We start from the raw sequence: 21,474 nt of genomic DNA, 5'->3' as shown, positions 1-21,474 counted from the left end.
CACCAAACCTTCAAATGATGCAAACCAGACTGCTGAACAACAAAGAGGATAAACTTCAACACTTGTTTTTTTTTGTATTATCAGGTCTTCACTACAGCAGCAGTACAATGCCTTTGTCATTGTAATCATATTAAGATGTATTTATAATCTGGCAGTGGTTGTGAAGTAACCATCGTGCCAAGTTTAACTCGAGATAAACTGAAGAGTTAAAGGCAGAGATCATATGTCTGGGGCGGGGGGGGGGTGTTAAATCTATTTTATAATCTTATTTTTTAAGGTTATGGCAAGAGTCATTGCACTTGAAGGTACTGGCCTTCTGGGAAAGTAATTTCATACATAAAAGGACCAAAGCCTGGAATGGATGTATTTTTATTATTAAATGGGAAATACATTAATTTAAAAAGTAAAATCTGAAATTTCACTCCAAAGAGTGGAAACTATTTAGATGAGGACAACTTTTGATACAAGTAGGTAGTGACTTAGAAATTATAGTAATGGTAATTTAATGCTCCAGCACCTAATTCCTTCTAAAACTGAATCTGTTCATTGCTAAATACAAACACAGAAACACCATCACAAATACATACATTGCACAGGAGGTGATAAATAATGATAGCCTCCAATATCTATATATACGTGCAAGAAGTGATCCACATTACAAACATTTTTCGTGTATAGTGCTACAGTACTATACAGTACTTTCGATATCACATCTAACTTTTCAGGCAAAGACAACTTGTGTTCACACAGCTACTTGAAGAGGACAGCACTCATCACTGCCCCTGGACTGTACATTCTTTCCAATGCAGAATCATCCTTTTCTACTGCAGACTAACATAAGACAGCACCCCACGGGTACCTGTTGTCCATAAGAAAATCTAGTTTAGGCAGTTTTAACTTCTTCTGAGTATATATTGTAGAATTATTGTCTGATAAAGCCTTCCCAACTTAAAAATGTTAGGTTTTTTTATGCTATTAGTATACACTCTTGCTAGAGATGTTTGATTTGTAACAATATTTGAGTGGGATACCACCATCACTTCTTTCCCCCTCCCCACCAATGCAGTTTCCTTAAGCAAGCAAATGGCTGTGATATCTGAAATAATTCTGACCTTACTGTGAATCATCTGTGATCAACCCACACACTTCCCCCTTTACAAAGGCCCTGAGTCACAGTTTCTTTCTGTTCTTTCCACTGGAGGATTCCTAGTGCAGCTCAACGCAACCTGCCCGTTAGTCTAAGGAGCAAAGGAACAAGTTTGGTTGTAAACCAAGATATATATTAACATGACTAAACTCTTACTCAGCTGTTTATTTGATTAAGTGCTCCTTCAGATATCTGAATAGCTGAATGAAGATAACTTTAAATGGGTGAAATTAAACCTTCGCATAAATTTAATTGGAATAGGAAGTGCTACATGAGCTAAATGTGATCACATCTTTTACTCCTAAGGCTTCACCCATATTGATCTTGGATTTGTTCTCCTGGACCATACCATCAGCAAAAAAAAAAAAAAAAAAAAAAATCATAATCTCTTCTGCTGAAGTACAACTCCACCTAATGCACCTCCAAATAGCTCAAATATCAGCTTAATTTAAGAAAAAATGTTTGCACTTGGATGCTTTTCAAGGAACACAAACACACATCGTATGGGGGAAGGGAAAAAAAGAGAGAGAGTTTCACATTCTAGGAAACAGCCAAGCGGCTGTACTACGACAAATGTTAAGCAAGACTGCTAGGAATACAGTTACAGAAGATTTCACAAATACATTATTTAAAACAAAATAGAAATAGACAAACTTAACCATAGCAATTATAGTTAATAAAGATGAATAAATGTGGATTGTGGCATTTTTTCAAACATAGGGAATTGATTCTGGAAGGGTGGTAACTCACTCCACACCTTTTTCTCAAGCAGTTTATTATGCTCACTTATAAGCATTTAATAACATAGTTAACTTTCAAAATAATCAATTATTTGACTGTGGCATATTCCCAGAATGTTATTTCAAGGAATAGATTAGGTAGTACAGCAATGCTTCCTTCCAAACCAAAATTATTTTATTAGCCTTTTTAAATAAGATATCTACAGCAGCAGTTCATTGTCAAATGCCTCAACAGTCAGCAATGGTAAAACACTTAACAGACTAAAAATTTTACTGACATCTTCACTTCAAACTGTTCAAATATTGAAGCTCTACAGTTGGAGAAACAGGATTTGCAGGTTGAGAGACTTTTTCACAGGTCACACTGTAGATCAGTAATAAGCCAGGACCAGAGGTCAGGAGTTCCTTTGCTCCGATACCCAGTTATTTCATTCCTCAATATGCACTACATTCTTTTTCCAAATCTACTATGATCAATTCTTCATGATATTTAGCTACAATTTAACATACAAAGTAAACTCTTAAGATTTTTTTTTTTTTGACATATAAATGCCTTCTGAAAACAGAAACAAATTAAATCAGAGTTTCCCACACTCTTCCAGAGCATGCCTCTGGAAGGACACACAACAGAGAAGGGGAAGTTGTCTGAACTCTGATCTGTTCTTGTCCAACAAGAGGGTGGTCTTGTGGCTGCAGAGAAGTTCCAGGTGCCTCCTGACAATCTCCTACTTTCTCTCAGAGTGAGTCCTAACAAGGACAGAACTGAGGTATAATTCAGAAGTGAAAATTTAAAGGCTCAGGCAAAAGCCTACAGGCCTAAGCTTTTTTTCCCCCCTCTACCCCCTACTTCCACAGCAAAAAGTCAGACATCAAACCCTGCAGTAGAAGTACCCATCCCAAACAGTGCACGCTCCCTTGCTGGACCAGAAACCTCACTGCCCATAGCAGGAGGAAAAAAAAAAAAAATCAAAATGGAAGGGAAAACAAAAAGAGTGGTAGATGTTGGCAAAATAATAAAATTAGGACCAAAAAATGGACAAAAGAAATCATAGCAACTAAGCCAGGTAGCTTACTCCTACAGCAACAGGTGCTGCTGATGAGTTGCTTTCGCTTGTGCGAAGCAAACTATTTCCAAAAAATCCCATAGTAAAGCAAGTGCAAAAGGCAGTGATCCTGTCCTACTTGTGTCCAGCAACATGCTGCTGTTTTAGGGCACAGAACACCTCGCACAGTGGTGCTTGTTTCTCCTATGTGCCTTAGGTTTTACATCTAGTTCGCAGTTGTTTTTTCCTGCAAGTGCCCTTAGGGAAGAAATAACACTCCTTGCATCTTCACAGTCCATGTATATCCTCTAGAAACCATACACGAATCATCACAGAAAGGTATATACAGATGTACTGATTTGATTTTGCACTCTGTCTTCTGCAGTTTCTAAGAGCACTTTACTGGAATATTGTCCTTTAAGAAAACATTATAATTTTATTACCAGAAATACAGAGAATTCAAGATTACATCTAATGGTTGATTCCTCCCTGAAGCAACCCCATTCATAGAATATGTTTGGGAGAGTATCATTGTGCAAAGCCAGTGAAGTCCATTAGCTCTATCATGTCTAGTTCAATTTCATGATATAACAGAAACTTCCCTAAGTATTTATCATTTTCTACAGAACTTTTGTAATCTGTCTTAAACAGAACAAGCCAGGTGTACTTAAAAAGGGCAGTGTCCAAACAGGCTTTTAGAATTGCACCCCTGACCTGACTTCCTTAACATAAAAGAAGGAAATGCTAATAAAAATTCAGTGGCACTTGTTACGAGCTTGCAACCATGTTTCCACCTTCTCAGCTGTTTTAGGCTTCTCTTCAAATGCTCTGAATAGTAGCACCTTAAAAACATCTCTTTCTTAAATTAAAGTATTTGTTACAGAATCACAGAATCACAGAATCGCTGAGGTTGGAAGGGACCTCTGGAGATCATCTAGTCCAACCCCCCTCCTCAAGCAGGGTCACCTAGAGCACATTGCACAGGATTGCATCCAGGCGCGTTTTGAATATCTCCAGAGAAGGAGACTCCACAACCTCTCGGGGCAACCTGTTCCAGTGCTCTGTCACCCTCACAGTGAAAAAGTTTTTCCTCATGTTCAGGTGGAAGTGTCTGTGTTTCAGTTTGTGCCCGTTGCCTCGCGTCCTGTCGCTCGGCACCACTGAAAAGAGTCTGGCCCCATCCTCTCGACACCCTCCCTTCAGATACTTGTACACGTTGATAAGATCTCCTCTCAGCCTTCTCTTCTCCAAGCTAAACAGGCCCAGCTCTCTCAGCCTTTCCTCATAAGAGAGATGCTCCAGTCCCTTAATCATCTTTGTGGCCCTTCGCTGGACTTGCTCCAGTAGTGCCACATCCCTCTTGTACTGGGGAGCCCAGAACTGGACGCAGTACTCCAGATGGGGCCTCACCAGGGCTGAGTAGAGGGGGAGAATAACCTCCCTTGACCTGCTGGCAACACTCTTCCTGATGCACCCCAGGATACCATTGGTCTTCTTGGCCACAAGGGCACATTGCTGCCTCATGCTTAACTTGGTGTCCACCAGCACTCCCAGGTCCTTCTCCGCAGAGCTGCTCTCCAGCAGGTCAACCCCCAACCTGTACTGGTGACTGGGGTTATTCCTCCCCAGGTGCAGGACCCTGCACTTCCCTTTGTTGATCTTCATGAGGTTCCTCTCTGACCACCTCTCCAGCCTGTCCAGGTCTCCCTGAATGGCAGCACAGCCCTCTGGCGTATCCGCCACTCCCCCCAGTTTGGTATCGTCAGCAAACTTGCTGAGGGTGCACTCTGTGCCTTCATCCAGGTCATTGATGAAGAAGTTGAACAAGACTGGACCCAGTACTGACCCCTGGGGGACACCGCTAGCTACAGGCCTCCAACTAGACTCTGTGCCACTGATCACAACTCTCTGAGCTCTGCCATTCAGCCAGTTCTCAATCCACCTCACTGTCCACTCATCTAACCCACACTTCCTGAGCTTGTCTATGAGGACGTTATGGGAGACAGTGTCAAAAGCCTTGCTGAAGTCAAGGTAGACAACATCCACTGCTCTCCCCTCATCTACCCAGCCAGTCATTCCATCATAGAAGGCTATCAGGTTGGTTAGGCATGATTTCCCCTTGGTGAAGCCATGCTGACTACTCCTGATCACTTTCTTGTCCTCCACATGCTTGGAGATGGCTTCCAGGATGAGCTGCTCCATCACCTTTCCAGGGATGCAGGTGAGGCTGACTGGCCTGTAGTTCCCTGGGTCCTCCTTCTTGCCCTTCTTGAAGACTGGGGTGACATTGGCTTTCTTCCAGTCCTCAGGCACCTCTCCTGTTCTCCATGACCTTTCAAAGATGATGGAGAGTGGCTTAGCAATAATGTCCGCCAGCTCCCTCAGCACTCGTGGGTACATCCCATCAGGGCCGATGGATTTGTGGGTGTCAAGTTTGCTTAAATGATCTCTAACCCACTCCTCCTCCACCAAGGGGAAGTCTTCCTCTCTCCAGACTTTCTCTCTTGCCTCCAGGGTCTGGGGTTCCTGAGGGCTGGCCTGAGCAGTAAAGACTGAAGCAAAGAAGGCATTCAGTAACTCTGCCTTCTCTGTATCCTTCGTCACCAGGGCACCCACCCCATTCAGCAAAGGGCCCACATTTCCCCTAGTCTTCCTCTTGCTGCTGATGTATTTGAAGAAGCCCTTCTTGTTGTCCTTGACATCTCTAGCCAGATTTAATTCCAAACGGGCCTTAGCCTTCCTCGTCACATCCCTGCATACTCTGACAACGTTCCTATATTCCTCCCAAGTGGCCTGTCCCCCTTTCCACTTTCTGTATACTTCCTTCTTCTGGTTGAGTTTTGCCAGGAGCTCCTTGCTCATCCATGCAGGTCTCCTGCCTCCTTTGCTTGACTTCCTACTCATAGGGATGCACCGCTCTTGAGCCTGGAGGAAGTGATGTTTGAATATTAACCAGCTCTCTTGAACACCCCTTCCTTCTAGGGCCCTCACCCATGGGATTCCTCTGAGTAGGTCCCTGAAGAGGCCAAAGTTTGCTCTCCTGAAGTCCAGGGTTGCAATCCTACTTGGTGCCCTGCTTCCTCCTCGCAGGATCCTGAACTCCATCTCATGGTCACTGCAGCCAAGGCTGCCACCAACCTTCACATCTTCCACCAGTCCTTCTTTGTTTGTTAGTACGAGGTCCAGCAGCATACCTCTCCTCGTTGGCTCCTCCACCACCTGTGTCAAGAAGTTGTCACCAATGCTCTGCAGGAACCTCCAGGACTGTTTGTGCCTAGCTGTGTTGTCTTTCCAGCAGATATCGGGGTGGTTGAAGTCCCCCATGAGAACCAGGGCCTGGGATCGTGAGGCTACTTCCAGCTGTCTGTAGAAGGCCTCATCGACTTCCTCTTCCTGATCAGGTGGCCTGTAGTAAACACCCACAACAGTGTCACCCATGCTAGCCTGCCCTTTGATCCTTACCCATAAGCTCTCAACTTGCTCTTCATCCACCCCTAGGCACAGCTCCATACATTCCAGTTGCTCTCTCACATAAAGAGCAACTCCACCACCTCGCTTACCTGACTGTACTAAGAGTACCTGCATTAACTAGCATCAGTAAGGCAGACTAAGCAGAATATTATCAGTTTCAGTGCATTGCTAATGGACTTGGTCACTAAATTTCAAGCATTTACTCTTTGGAAAAACACTAAGAGAGGGTTCAGAAGGTGTAATGAAACCTCATCTAACAGACCAAATCTTTACTATGGGCGAAGCAGCCCAGTGTGGGGATAACCTAGTTTTTACTTTCAGAAATCTGTCAGAGGTTGCTTGACTGGCAGTTAGTAATTCTGACACTAAAGCCAGTAAGCCAATGTAGTTCAGTAGAGGTGGAATCAAAATGGCAGTTTTACCAATATTTACATATTATCCATAATAATATGAGTAAGTAAACAGATTTAATGTCTGTGATGAACATTCAAAATCTTCAAATCTACCACTCTGTAAATAATGTGTTTCTATAACTTTTCTCAACTATAGCAAATGTGTTTAATGAAGAACAGGTGCACACGCTTCGCTCAAAAGTAGTGCCCACTCTGACAAAAGCAGTTACCAAGGTTCACACGGTGGACCAAAGGCAAAGGTGAGAACAGCGCGTTTCCTTGACTCCCAGCCTACCATCCTCCCTTGTTAGATTAGGCTGAATACGTATCAATCTGTTATTGCTAGCCAACAAGAACATTTCTAACGTGTTTGTATTTGGCAGCTAGAAACTAACATACTGTCATGGGTAGAGTTGCGAGTTATCCATTAAAACAAAGCAGAATACACTCTACAACACTGCAGATTTACCTATGTGCAGACCATCTTAAGACGTTTATACCAGAAACTTCCTCAGCTCCCTACACTACCTTCCCTTGCCCACGCTCTTCCTCCATTTGTCTGCTTCTTCCACCCCAATGGCCTTTGCTTCCAGTACTGTACACGTTAGCTGAAAATATATTTTCAAGAACTGGCACACTGAAAAGCAAAGACACTTTTTAAGGTACAAGCTCCATGCATGAAAAAAATAAATAAAATCACATAACTTAAAACTTGTCAATACTCATTAGACCAATTCTCTTCCTTTAACCAGCATTTAAACTTCAGTTCTGTAGTAGGAACTATGTTGACTATAAGTTATACATTGGCCACAAACGTTTGACCCAGCATTTTAAAATCAAGCCCCAACAAAACAGGAAAATCAATTACTTAGATGGAAGGCAAGAGAGGAATCAGCAAATGGTGTGGTAATTTTTTTGTTGCCTGGAAGGTCTCCTTTTTACAGGATCGTACACATCCATACACAAGAGTCTTTGTTCCCAGTTTCACAGACCAAGCTTCTCAAGAGACTCAAATGCATCTGTTTGCAATATAACTACGTCTGTCGCCCAAGGAAAAATTACTATGCTTGCACTTATTAGAGTGATAAAACAGTACATACATATGACTTAGAGGTTTTCAGAAATCACATCAGATGGTGCTAAAGACAGCTAAATTCTTCATTAATTTACTATTTTATCATCTTCTACGCAGCATGTTTAACAGATCATTGGTCTGCATGAGCAAGGAATAAATACCCAGCCCTTGCTGTGAACATCACTATTGTGTGCACTGCAATCACAGCTGTTATCAGGAAGCAAGTATCAGTCAAAATACTGCAGCCTAAAAAAAAATAATGCCATGGTGACAAACACAAAGAGAGCTAATTAGCTATATTACCTAAAGAACGTGTATTTTTATGCATCATTTCTAAACATAAATTAGGTCAAAAAATCCACTAGTTTAAAAGTTATTCTAACCGAAGATTTATGAAAGAAAGATTTGGTTTTTGTTGCTACAGTACAAGCCGGTTTATAAATTAGGTGCCTATTAGCATAAATGGATGTACATTCCATTTTCAATATTCAAGCAGTACCGCACTCAACTGGAATACTGCGTGCATTAAAACTGAGGAGGGAGAAGGGGAAGAAACCACCAAAATATTCACCCATTATAAAAAATCTGGAACTTTAAATTTCTGCTGAATTAGATTAATTTTTGTTTTGAACATGTAAACACTGTAGGAAAAAAATGACATTCACTGTAATAAAACCTAAACATTGAACTTTAATGGATGAGACCAGTGAAAGAAAAAACAAAAATTGTATAGATACTTACAATGTGTAAGAGCTTTAGCACATCCACAAACCTATCAAAAACAAGAAAAAGCAAATAGTTACATCTGAAATACACAATTAAAATAAACTGAGGAGGTGTTAAGTTTAGAATTGACACTTACACTTTCTCTGAGCTCATGATCTCCTTGGCAATATGGTAAACTTTTGTTTTCTTTCCAGCTGCCTTACTCTGCAAATAAAATTATAAGTTATACTATGCACACTTACTAAAACTGTAGTGAAGATCATTTCAGCCTACTAGTTTCTCAAATCCAATGTAGATATTCACTAGTTATTTTCAATAAAAAGTATTTTATACTGCTTGGAAATCTCCTGGCTTTCCAGGATCCATGTGAAATTCAGTTTAGCTTATAGCTGGGAATAACAATATTAGCTAAAAATTAGTTTTCATATAACTATCAGCCTTCCTATTTAATTATTACAGGAAGCACTGAAGCACATAATGAATAAGGCCCTAAAAAGTGATAGCTATTGGTTATTAAAAGAAATAAAGTATGGATAATGTATATTATTCACATTTTTTTTTACTGATGAATACAGCAACAGTAGTATTTGCAGAAATCTCAGATGGCTTTCAGGCACATCTTACACTAAATACAGACTTTCTGCAGAGGATGAAAGGAGAAAAACATCACAAAGAAGAGAAAAGTCAACTTTTCACAGTCTAGTAAAAAAAGTTGCTGGATTCAGGTTCACCTACTTAGCAACTATACGGCAAAACTGTAGAAGTTCGTCTCTTGTAACCTGAGGCTCCGTGTAAATGTTGCTGACTTTTGTGCATGCACACATACAACTTGCACAAATCAGTGCTACTGTTTATCAGATAGAAGGAACAGCCACAGCAAAGCAAAAGGGGGTAGATGTCAGGATGCAAATGTTTTTACACCAGTGTAACTCCATTAAAATTTCCCCCAGATAAATAAAATCTTTCTCCATAACAGCACTTATGGTTAGCAGTATGCTTCTCTGCTGCCAGCTGGCACTATATCTATTACATATTTAGGCTTTCATTTCAATGGGCTTCAAAGAAAGAGCATGGATGAGGAGGACTAAAACATCATAAGGTACACCACACAAATGCAGTGGAAATCCTAGCGAGGCTGTATTGGATATGGTAGTGTAACGTAGACATTGAACAGTGTGTCTTCAAAAGTAGGCATCAGTGGCATTGCCTACAGACTTCTGATTCATAAGCAGCATGCTGCAAGATTCCTCTGGAGTTTTAGTTCTTCTCCAAACCTATAAAGAATTCCCAAGTGCTAGAAGTCAAACTGTGAAACCTATGATATTCATAGGATGGTTTTAACAATGTTGTTAAATTCAATAAATCTAAATTTAAAAAATAATTAATTTAATTTTTAGTAATTTGGCATCACATCAAATATATGCAAAATACATTCTAGATTTTATATACTATATATACAGCTACACACAAAGAGCTGGGATTTTATTTCTAAAACACTCCTCCTCATGCCTTGATGCCTTTTTAGAAAGCACAGCTGATATACCACAAGACTGAATTTACAAATAATCCAGTTACACAAAGCAAGATATCTGCCATTCATTGTAGAACTGACAGTTGCAAACCAGCTGAAAATTAGTATTTCATGAATAAGATGCTAATGCAAAACAATTACAAAATGAACTATCGCCACTGTTTTCAACCTAATTTGAGAGACTTTTCACATACCAGCTGGCACTGAAAAGGCCACTTTGTATTTGTTCAGTCAAAAGATACTCTGGGCCTAAAAACAGCCTAATCTGAAAACTGAAAGGATATAACCTGGGCTTTCTGCCTCAAGACACTGTATAGGAAGGAACGTTATCGCCTTTAATGGATTAAAAGCATCAAAGCAGCCAGATGCTTGTGGTAAGACAAAACAAAAACAGCTGGTCACCAATGCAGAGATTGTTTCATTTTCTTCTGCAGCTGCAGAAGCTGTTAGGAAGTTTTAAGCAAGGAGCGGATCGTTGCTAATCTTCTGCCACCAGCTCCATGTGCCACAGGCCAGCTGAAGCAAGCTGAAGAACAGATGCTTCACAGCAAGTTCTGAATTACCTGGAATTACCAATGCACGTTCCAGGAAACCTAAGAAGCTTCCTAACAGCGATATCTTCCTGTAAAACTCTGTCATGAAAGACTGAGGAGGACAATTCTAGAGACACACAAGGTAATTTTAGCTCATATACAGATACTGTTCTGGTTCATTTCACAGAAACAAGCTTTTCTCTTGGCTCTCTTTCCCTCCCCCAATTTATTCCTCTTGGAAGATTTAATTAAATGAAACTCTGTTTCAGCACACTATCAAGAAACTCAAATCTGAGACAGCATCATCAAGTCATCTCTTCCATCTTTGGAAAGTCTCATTACTACCTTAAAAAAAACAAATAAATGAAATAAAGGAGGCAAATATATCTGAGGTCATACTCTACCAACAAGGGAAACCATACTTCATCTGGGATGAGATTAAGTGCCTTCAGAGCTGCTAGGACTGTTACTGAGGAGAGGGAAAGATTTTACAGGCAGGCAGATTTCAGGACTTCCAGGACTGTAAACCCTTAGGATTTAAGAAAGTTAGTAATCCCCAAGGAGTGGGATCAAACCTCTACCGTTAACTATTTAGATCAAAACGAAGTTCTATCTCCCTGCTCCCAATCTGAAGAAAAAAAAAAGAAAAAAAAAAGAGAAACAAGACTAAAATAGGGCAAATCATTCCAATCCAGCACTCTCAGAAATTAGCAGAAGGTCAGATCTTGGCCATAACAGTTAACTGTGTCCTTCACCTCTTCAATGCTCTGTGGCCCTACAACCCTCAGGCCTCACATGCACATTAATTGTGTCTCCTCAATATCAATGCAGTGAATAAGGAACTGAAATGCTGAAAAGCGGGATGAGCCCTCTGTGTATTCAGGTCATTTGAAAAGGAAGAACGAAAAACTAGTTAACAGTCATCTGTATGCTTTGTGTCAAACAGCGATTTGGCAGGTTTATGAGAAGAACGTTTGAATGCAGGAAAGCTGTCTGCAGAGATGGAAGTAGTTATTGGAACACAGCCTTCACTTCATAGAGCCAAAATTCCCCTGAAATAGGACCATATGAACAAAACTACAACTACCAAGAGATTTTTCAGAAGGACCTCTTTGGACCTTGCAACATTCTTCTAGCCCCTTCGCTTGGGCTTTACCAATGCTGACAAATCAAACAGTTGACTTCAAATGTTCAGTGCACAAGAGACATTGTGCACTCTGGGATCTGTGAGGAGGAGACAGCCTCATTAAAGAGTATTTACAAGTTTGTTTCAAACCAACATCTAAATATACATCTGTACATGTAACTTTGTATGAGAAGGGCATGGTGGGTAGGTCTATAACTCTACAACTCAGTGAAAGATTAAGAATGAATGTGTCAGGCAACACACACTTTCTAATGGCATATTTCTAAACTTAGTCTCTTGATATCAGGCTAGTGCACACAAATTAAAACTTCAGAAAAAACGAAACTATAAGAATGGAAAAAAGAAATATGTCGAGTTACTTTGATTCAATGCCTCTTATTGACTTTTTTTTGTTTTGTTTTGTTTTTTTAAACAAAGCAGCATAAGAGTAAGGAACAGTTTCAAAAAATAAAAAGATACCTGTTTATCTTCTTGAGGATCCAGCTCCCCTTTGCTGGAATCAGAATTTGTGTCATCATCTTCATCAGAACTATTCATGATATCTTCTTCATCTGACTGAAGATCTCCCATTACCACGCTAGGACGATCATGGTGCTCCTCTGATGTCCTATAAGGAAAATGTAGTTGATAAATACACTAGACTTTATTTAAATAAAGAGCTTTCTATTTTATACCACAATAACTCATCTACTTGTTATCAGAGGCACTGAGACCAGAGGAGGAAGACAGCGGTAGGATTTTACACAGTGGAACTCTGGAATGTTTCATCTACACTGAGATTTGTACAATGCTTGCTGACACTGTGGCCAAAAGCCACAGGACCTTTGGAGAATTTACATTATTCGCGTCCTTCACAGTCTACCTGCATCACCACTGAGAGCGAAATTTGGTTACTCTGTTCCCTTACTGCTTTGTGCACGTGTAGTGCAACATTTATATCATGTGTTGTAAGGATTTAAAAAAAGATCTTAGACTTCTTGCTCTCCTCTCTCTCATAATGTCAGGACTTGTTCCAGACATGGTACTCCTACTGGAATTTTTTGTCTGAAACTCTAGATTCTTGTGTATACCTACATATATAGACACACACAATCTTGTTTATCAAAGCATAAGCTAGCTAAACCACCACATCAGGGATGGCAATGTTAGAACTGTTCTGCCCAATTCATTCTCAGCTCTTAAAAACGTGGAACCTTTCGTGATTCAAACCCCCCATCCCTCAGGGACAGACACCTTCCAGGTAGCTGCCAAAGCTATAAAAAGTAATCTTGTTCTGTTGCTGTAGCATGATTACAGAGGTGTCTCTTTTCATTAGCTTTAGCCACATTTGCAACGTACTGAAATTTCATGAGACAAGCACACAGCCTTCTTCCTCTAACTAGCCTTGACACCTTTAGTAGGAATTTAAGAAATGCATTTCTAGAAGAAAATAAAGGGGGGGGGCGAGTAGGGAGAGATAAAGACAAAAAGAAAGAGCCTAGAGGAAACAGTTTTGATAAACTTTTGATAAAGTCACACAGAAACACTGCAAATCCCTGAGCTCCTACCTTCAATCGTTGGGAACATCTGATAATTCCAAGTTACAATAAAGCAGTGTCTAAATCCATAAAATAGATGTGCCAAAGCCTACAAAGATGCTGAGATGCCACAGGCTTGTTGCGATATATGAAACAAAAGGGACTAGCCACTCTACGAAACAAACAACAAATCCAGAAACCTGCCCCCAACCCGTCTTAGCCAGCACAAATCTCATTGTGTTGATCAAAACCTAATTTTGTGCAGCAGCTAACATCTTTCAGGACTGTATATTTCTTCACACAGACAACCTGTGCATCCCAGTGTAAGGGATGTTCACGACTTATCTTGTATTTTGCCAGCTTTAAATCCCAAGAAAGCAAATGGGGGGGGGGGGCAATTCTTACACTCACTACCTCTGAAAGCCACTGTTACCAGAAAGAAAACATGTCCATGCGGACGCCATGGAAACTGTCTGCCAGGAACCTTTTCCCAAACAGAAGAAATAAAGAATACCAGCTGTGCAAGGATGCTCCGGCAGGCACAGCAAGGTGTCAATTATTCAATGCTTAGTGCAGAGTTAAAACAAAACAACAACAGCAAAAAACCCACTGACTCAAACCACACATACCCCCTCCCCAGCCCCCCCAGTGAACAAATGCTGATCACAAGTGGAAATATATTTAGAGATGAAGACAAGATAAGCTGGCCTGTGGACAGACCTTTTGTCAGCCGCAAAGACATAGAAATATTAAAATAGCTTGGTTCTACTAAAATGACACAGGAAAACCTAGGGAAACAACCAGTTACTGTCATCCCAACCTGAACCTTGATTCGGGGAGAAAGACCGTGAGGTCATCACCGAATCCAAGCAAGGAGCCGGGAGAGGGCTGCAGCACCAAGGGCACGCGGCAGCACCCAGGTATCACAGCCTGGAATCGGCCACCTTCGCGGGTAGGAGAGAAGCCGGCAGAGAGGCCCCTGCTGAGCGTCACAACCCATGACGTATTCCAGGGACTTCCTCCCCCGCAGACACTGTAGGAGCTTCAGGAAGGCAAAAGAAGAGCAGCTTTTCACTGGAACTTCTCATGGAAGTGCGTTAGCAGGCCTCTGACAGTTCCTCAGGTAGCTGTTAACTTTAGCAGGTCAGAAAACTCCTTGACTAGCCTATCTAATGTACAGTCAAGTGACCGGAATAGCACCTGCTGGTCAGAAAATAATAGAGAACTTCTGGATCAGCTGACAACTCTTCCTTGCCCAGAAGGATGAGGATCAACTTAGTTGGCCTGTGGTAGGGGAAGAATTTTTTTCAACGGAGGAATCATCAGCTTATTTAATGGAAATTTTTACTAAAAACTACTCAGAAAAATTAATAATTAGCTACTAATTAATCAGGATGTTTAGTAAGTGTTCTCAGGTTAGAGTCATTCAGAAAATACATTTTTTTCCTTCCTGTGAATCACCAAAAATGTTTAAGGAGTAAGCTGCTTTTCTTGCATTTGTGGGGTCTGTGTGTTTACACACATACACACACACACACAGAGCGACTGCATATGCCACCTATTACACCTCTAAAGAAAACTACGAGAGCCAAGAGAACCGCTCTACCAGATCTTACTTATATCATCTGCCTGGGCAGCCAAAGCACCTGCAAATCTTTATAGTGTATTCACTAGAATACTGCCAACTCTAAAGGGCAGGGGCTCACAGCCCAACACAGCCCTCAGGTTCTTTCACTGGATACAGGCAGTCTTTTTTTGCCTCCCCTTTCCCGTTAAAAAACCAAAAAAAAATAAACCCACAGTGGATTAGATGATTCATGGTTAAAAATCAGTTCACACGTAGAAATTTCCCAGAATCAAATAACCTGGCTGTTCAGGAATAGGACGCAGTATTATAGGCATGGGTAGAGCTACTCCCGCTGGTACCTGTGGCTTTGCTTTGGGACTCCAAAGACCACCTGGACATTGTCAGTATCTTCATTAGTCTTTACCAACCATGCGTTGGAGAAACATGCCTGTACCTTTTGTCCTACTCTTTCATCACACATGCTATGGCTTTTCTGTCCTGAACAGAAGCAGTTTTGCATTTACTGATTACTCTTTCTGTGCTTTACTTCTTAAGTCATCTATACCATAAATATACATAATTTCCCTAAAAGTTATTTCTAGACTAAGTGAAATTCCTTGTAGCCTTTAAATTAGTTTGGAAATAGCAGTAAATCTTTAAATAAATAAAGGCTCTTCTACCATGTATTAATTCTCATTTTCCAAAGTGTCCCAGGCATGCAGTAGGGGTTATTTTTTAAGCAGCTCTTCTGATTTTTGAAGTTCGCACAATCCTCAAAATTCCTATTTCTATCTTGTTCCCTCTTCATCACATATTTTGTCCTACCCACAGCACAAGTAAGAGAAACTTCTGCATTATCAGTCATGTGAAACATCATCATTGCCAACTCACTGTACTGTCCACTGAGTAAGAATATCTTGTCATATCATGTGAGCAAGTTACCTAAATATAGATGTGGGGCTTTTTTATTTGACACACAAAATTAAGAGAGTGTTAATTTGCTTCATAATGGAGTAGATTATGGGATGAAACATTTATATTATGCTATATTTTCCTAGTCCTATAGTAAGATATTAATGAAACAAAACATGCATGTCCTAGTCAGACATACAGCAAGATAAATTGTCAAAATTTATAAAGAACTGCCATCAAACTGTTCCATCCAGGAAAAAAAATCCTACCCAAACCAGCAACAAAATATTATTGCTTTCAAAGGATGACCAAAAAAACTTACTTAGTTCCTGACGCATTTAGAAGGCAAGTAGTATTTTAAGCATGACCGAGATGATTCAAAGACAGTGTCTGCTACGCAATGCCTAAACATTAAGCATCTTACAGTATATTAGAATTACATCATGTGCTAGCATCAACACATCTACTAAAGCAAGTTTCCGCAGCTCCAAAGCATTTAATAGGTTCTTCCACACTACTACCACTCCTTTATACTCATTTCTTTAGGATTTTCATTATTTTTAAGAGTTTTTTCTACTTTTGATAAGTACTCAGAATTCTGTAGGGGTGACAAATGAGCAGTCCTCGCACACAAAATTCTGCTAAATTCATAGAATTTATCACTCGTCTTTTTGTTATTTTGAAAAAGGTGCCCATGCTCTTCACAGGAGTGTCTCTCAGCATCTTTATACTACTTCCATCTCTCCCTCCATTATTTCATCAAATATGTTTAGACAGCCTTCAACATATAGACAAAAATCACACTATCTGAAATTTATAATCAACTAAAAATACACACAAGCACACCGCAGTATATTTCATCTCAAATCTTTTTTTCTACAGTTATATTTCATTACAAACATTTCATAGTTACTTGCATCTCACTTTCCTCCAGAGAGGTAACAATTACTATTGCTTTTCATCCATTTTAATTTTTTTATATTTTCAGTCCATGCAATCAATTTCAATAAATAAGGAATGTCCGACTGCTTTTAAGACCTAAAACCACATTGACTCTCCGTGGAGAAAATAAGTGATAAGGCTGTGACATTTTTCATAACTCCTTATACTTGTAATAGCTGTAGGTAAGGCAATAGCCTCACTGACTGATTCTCTCAATGGATCTTAGGTATATGCTTCTGAGAAACCCAAAGGATAAAAGACTTAAGAGACTAGACTAAAGAAAAAAAAAGTTCTGTGGACTCTTTTGTGTTAGGTTCAGAACCTCTCTTTTAAAGTAGAAAGAATTTTTAAGTATAAAATTCAAGTTAAGGTCTAGAAACGGTTAAATAATTATTTAATATGGGTGCTCAAGACAACAGAAGACATTCTGGGAACATCCTCACAGTGTGCCACAGCAGAAGTGAAATGATTGCCTGATCAATAATTCCGTCTGATTTCATTTAGTAAACTTTATTTTGCTTTAACTTAATACTTCTGATTTTATTTGAGACACTGTCTTTATCTAATACTTATCTGGTTTACTGCAGTTTTCTGAGAAAAACAAGGAAATCAGTTCTAGAAAGCAAGCATACTTGGCAAAACACTTAAATAATGAATAATAGCCAAGACTGCTAAAGAGCTCCTGTGAAAGTCTTAAGAAAGCATATAATGGGATTAGTGATCATCTCAAGATTAACAAAAGGAAAGGCATCAATTAATGTATTTTTCTAAAGGGTTACATTTTACAGCAACACCTTAACTCCACAACCATCTTAAGCAAGCCAACATTAGCAGATATTTCCTTGTGCAAACCAGTCTGGAAAGCATAAAGATGAACTTCATATCACTCCAGATGCACCTGGACTCTAACCCATCATACTGAGCTTGTAATTTAAATTTCAGATTTTCTGAATGATGCTAACTGCCCACCATTCTAGCTCTTACCGAAATTCCCTCCCTCGGTGTCCTCTTTATGCCTTTCAGCTCTCTTTCAGGCATACCTGACCATTAAGCAGTAAATGAGGATGAAATGCAGCCTGGATCAGGTGGCTTACGTATCCTGGTTATTCCTATAGCATCAGTCACTTCTTTGCTTTAGTGATAGGAGCACAGATGGAAAGAGCTTGTGCTGAGACCCATCCAGGTGCAGTGGACAGGGTCAGAAATTGTAGTGGATATTGCTGCAGCTCTCGCAGTGCTCTCTTGGCTGCCGACACTAGGGATTGGATGCCTTACTGCAGACAAGCTACTTGGGCTTCAACTTCTCTGCCAAAAAAGGTGCTTTTTCACAGCGGGAGAGTGAGATAGAAGAACGTCCTCTCAAATAGGATTTGTAAGAAGATAGTTTTAAAGTTATAGCACTAGTTCTGCAGTGACAACTCATTGATTTCAACAAGCTCTTGTATTATTAGGACTAGTAACAACAAAAAAAAGGCAACAGACGAAGGGTTTTTATTGATCTGATGCTAGGGAACATGAGAGTTAATCCTGATTTCCCTTTTGCTTCCCTTTAAAAAGTATCTTTTTAAAGCCCCCTGAACAGATCATACCTCTAAGTTTCATTGCTTGCTTTTGTGAGCTATCCTTCCATAGCTGATCTTGCTAAAGAATAAAAGAGCCTTAACCAAAGTCTTAAAAGAAAGAAAGAAAAAAAAAAACCCACAAAACAACAGGCAAGCAAACTAGACCAATGAATTAAAGATTATTTGCATCACCTGTACTTGTTCTGGGTATATTCTCTCTTGGCTGGTTAGGGAACGCTAAGGAAACTATTAAAATACAAAGCATAAACAGACTCCTCAAGAATCCCAAATCTAGAAAACAGAAATAACCTGCATCCATCTGAGCAACTGGCTTGGAAAGCGTTTTTGCCAAAGTCAGGGTAGTTTCTACAACTACATTTTAAAAACTTTAAGAATTTAAACAATTATTTTAAACATTTTATAAATACTGTAAGCACACATAAGCACCTACACATTTTACAGGAAGTCAAGAACCTTGATCATCATGATACACTGTCGACACAGAAGCTCAAGACAGTCTATGTAAAATGGATTTTGGTTAAGAGCAGCTTGTACTTCGAGAGCTGCCGGCTGCCTCCTGGGCAAATGACTGGTTTCAGCGTGAGCTCAGGAGACACTGCCTGGAATTTGCTCCTGCTGCAAATGCTTCCAAGAACCAGCTGCTTCCTCCTGCTTTTTACCTCGTGGCCCTGTCTGCTCACACCTGGATTTTCCAGGCAGCAGTGGGCTCACAAACGCTCTGAGGAGAGCTACCACCACATTTAGCCTCTCCTATCACACCACTGGCATCTGGTTCTATACTTGGCCAAGCACGTTGCAAGCTGCAACACCGGACTTGTTGGAACTCGGCTCTCCTAGTGTTTTCAGCTGGCAGCATTTATTTGGGGGTTTGTTATCCTAAGGTCAAGACATTGCTTCTTTCTTTCCTCAACAACAAGAAGAAAATCTGGCTTCCATTCTAAGTAAAAAGCAGTAAGACATTTGCTCCTATGTGTTTCACAGTTAATCAATTTTGCACCTTTAATAATTTTTTTTAATTATTATTATTAACCTCAGGTATTATGATCAGTACAGTTGTGCACATACATCGTTGCCAGATTTTAGAAAGCACAGTTAAAAAAAAAAGGTGTAAACTGTCAGATTATCTCCATGTTCAGCTCAGATTTGAGAACAGGAGCTCCTGCTGCCAGAGGTGCATAAAGACTGCTCTCATTGCAGACGGCCTCCTGCACTCACAGACGTGTTTTTCAGTTTCAGTTCTGTTAGACCATTTGCTGACAATTCCTCTATCCCTTGGAAAGTTCAACATAAACACATATGCATGCTTCAGATGTTTCCATGCTCTCCGTACAAAAATATTAAATGCCATATTAATTTTAATATTGAATTGCCATATTAAAAAAAAAAGGATTTAAAAAATCTTGTTAGTGAAAACTTTTCTGACAAGACTTATTTTTAAATTGGTTCTCTTTCTCAATCAAGCCATTATATTTAAGATCTGTAACATCGTCCAAACAATCTCAGACACGCTGCAGGTGTCTCACAACGCATCAGTTCAACTTCCAAGCACCACGACGCAGGCACAATCACAGAAAGCAGAACACTGCGTTACACTGGCTCCACTGGAGCTGCCACATCTTACTCTCTCGTGCCAAAACAGATTATGCAAATTTAACAGAATATAATCCAAGATGATATGTGGGACAGTCCTGAGCATTAGTACCAGATGAAACACAATGTCAAAACACAGGGATTTAAACCCTTGCCTTGAGACTGGTACAGAGAAACAATTCACTGTATCAGTTCTTCCTCTCACCACCCCAAAATTTGAGGGATAAGACATTCCTGAATGTGCCATTCGAGGTAGCTAAGAAACACACACATAAAGAGAATTGCCTTGATAAAGTCAGAGGGGGGAGAATCCTTCATATTGCCATTTTTTCATTATGATTATTTGTTAGGTGGATTGGGTAAAACAGGCAGTGAAGCCTTTGCAGAAATCACATCTTTTTGCTTTCCCTTCTTATCATGAAGTCCAGTTTTCAGCCCTATGTCACAGGGAGAGCTGTGATCAACAACACTTAATGGGCCAGATCCCGCCTTTGGGGAAAGTCCCGGCATGGGAGTGATAACTAAAGAAGGACTACTGAACTACAGCAGGACCTGCTACTCTAACTTCTAACCCACCCATATCAAACACGGACCCTAGGCAGACATGTTTATTGGGAAGGGGGAGCAGAAGCAGAAAAATCAAAATAACACTTTAATTGCCAGGCACATTCACATGAAGGGGGGAGGGGGGGAAATACCTATCACGCATCTCCAGTACCACTGAACATGATTCTAGAAAACTGTAATGAAAATGTGATGAAATCTCAAACCAAACATATCAGAGAGGAGGTTCTGTTCTCACTTGGTCTAGTTTGCCCTTTCTTATTAATACCTGTCTCAAACAAAATTGACTTTACCTTGCCAGAGCTACCATGAAATTCCAGTGTTTAACTACGTCTCTCCACTAAAATCAAAGTTAATTCAAGCCCCCAAAAGTCTTCTATATTGTCTGATGATTATTTTTATGATTTGGTGAATTAAGCCCTGAAATCAGGACTGGAATATGTTTCTTCAAAAAGCTGCGCGTTCAGTTTAGAAATAATGTGCAACCCATTGCCCTCCAGCTTTTACATGTCAGACGCCTAGAAGACAGCAAAAGCAAGCTAAATTGCAGAGTACTCAAAAGATAGAGTTACTCAGCTCTAAAATAAACACAGACTGACTTAACTTTCAAACACGGTGCTCCCTGCATGCATACCAGCTGACACAGCTTCCTGAAGAGTGTGCTGGAAAACACAGGATGAAACGATTTGGCTGGAACCTACCCATGCAGGCTATAAAGAATAACTGTGCTGCTTGTAAGATTGGGCTCATGCTCTCTTTTCACCCAACCTTTTGCATAGGTTGGAGGAAGAAGGGAATTTAGACACCTCTCAACTTTTCACAGTTTTCAGTTCCTCTCAAAATCAATCGGGAACACCTGACCAGCAGAAAAAACACTGGGAAATAAATAAATAAATCAACAAACTCTGAACAGTTGAAACCACTAAACCATCAGGCTCAGGCTGTAGATACCAAAACAGAAGTTTTGATAACATTCCTTTTATTTATTCACTTT

The 21,474-nt window shown here is 40.1% G+C and overlaps 1 protein-coding gene across 4 annotated transcripts in view; it reads right to left on the bottom strand.

Moving 5' to 3' along the window:
- The window catches only part of FGD6 (FYVE, RhoGEF and PH domain containing 6), a 76,068-nt gene that overhangs the window by 36,955 nt on the left and 17,639 nt on the right, over window positions 1–21,474 (bottom strand). For all 4 annotated transcript variants that reach the window (XR_010886537.1, XM_067312397.1, XM_067312406.1 and 1 more), the window contains exons 3-5: window positions 12,265–12,412; window positions 8,731–8,798; window positions 8,610–8,640 (exon numbers count right to left, since the gene is read on the bottom strand). Coding sequence is in view for 3 of the 4 variants with exons in the window: in XM_067312397.1 (XP_067168498.1) it covers window positions 8,610–8,640; window positions 8,731–8,798; window positions 12,265–12,412 (247 nt within the window). In the remaining variant the exon portion in view is untranslated. The remainder of the gene's footprint in view (window positions 1–8,609; window positions 8,641–8,730; window positions 8,799–12,264; window positions 12,413–21,474) is intronic.

This window comes from Apteryx mantelli, chromosome 1 (assembly GCF_036417845.1).
Source record: "Apteryx mantelli isolate bAptMan1 chromosome 1, bAptMan1.hap1, whole genome shotgun sequence".
Lineage (NCBI taxonomy): Eukaryota > Metazoa > Chordata > Aves > Apterygiformes > Apterygidae > Apteryx > Apteryx mantelli.
Note: the sequence above shows the minus strand (reverse complement) of the source record. Positions and strands in the feature narration are given on the sequence as shown.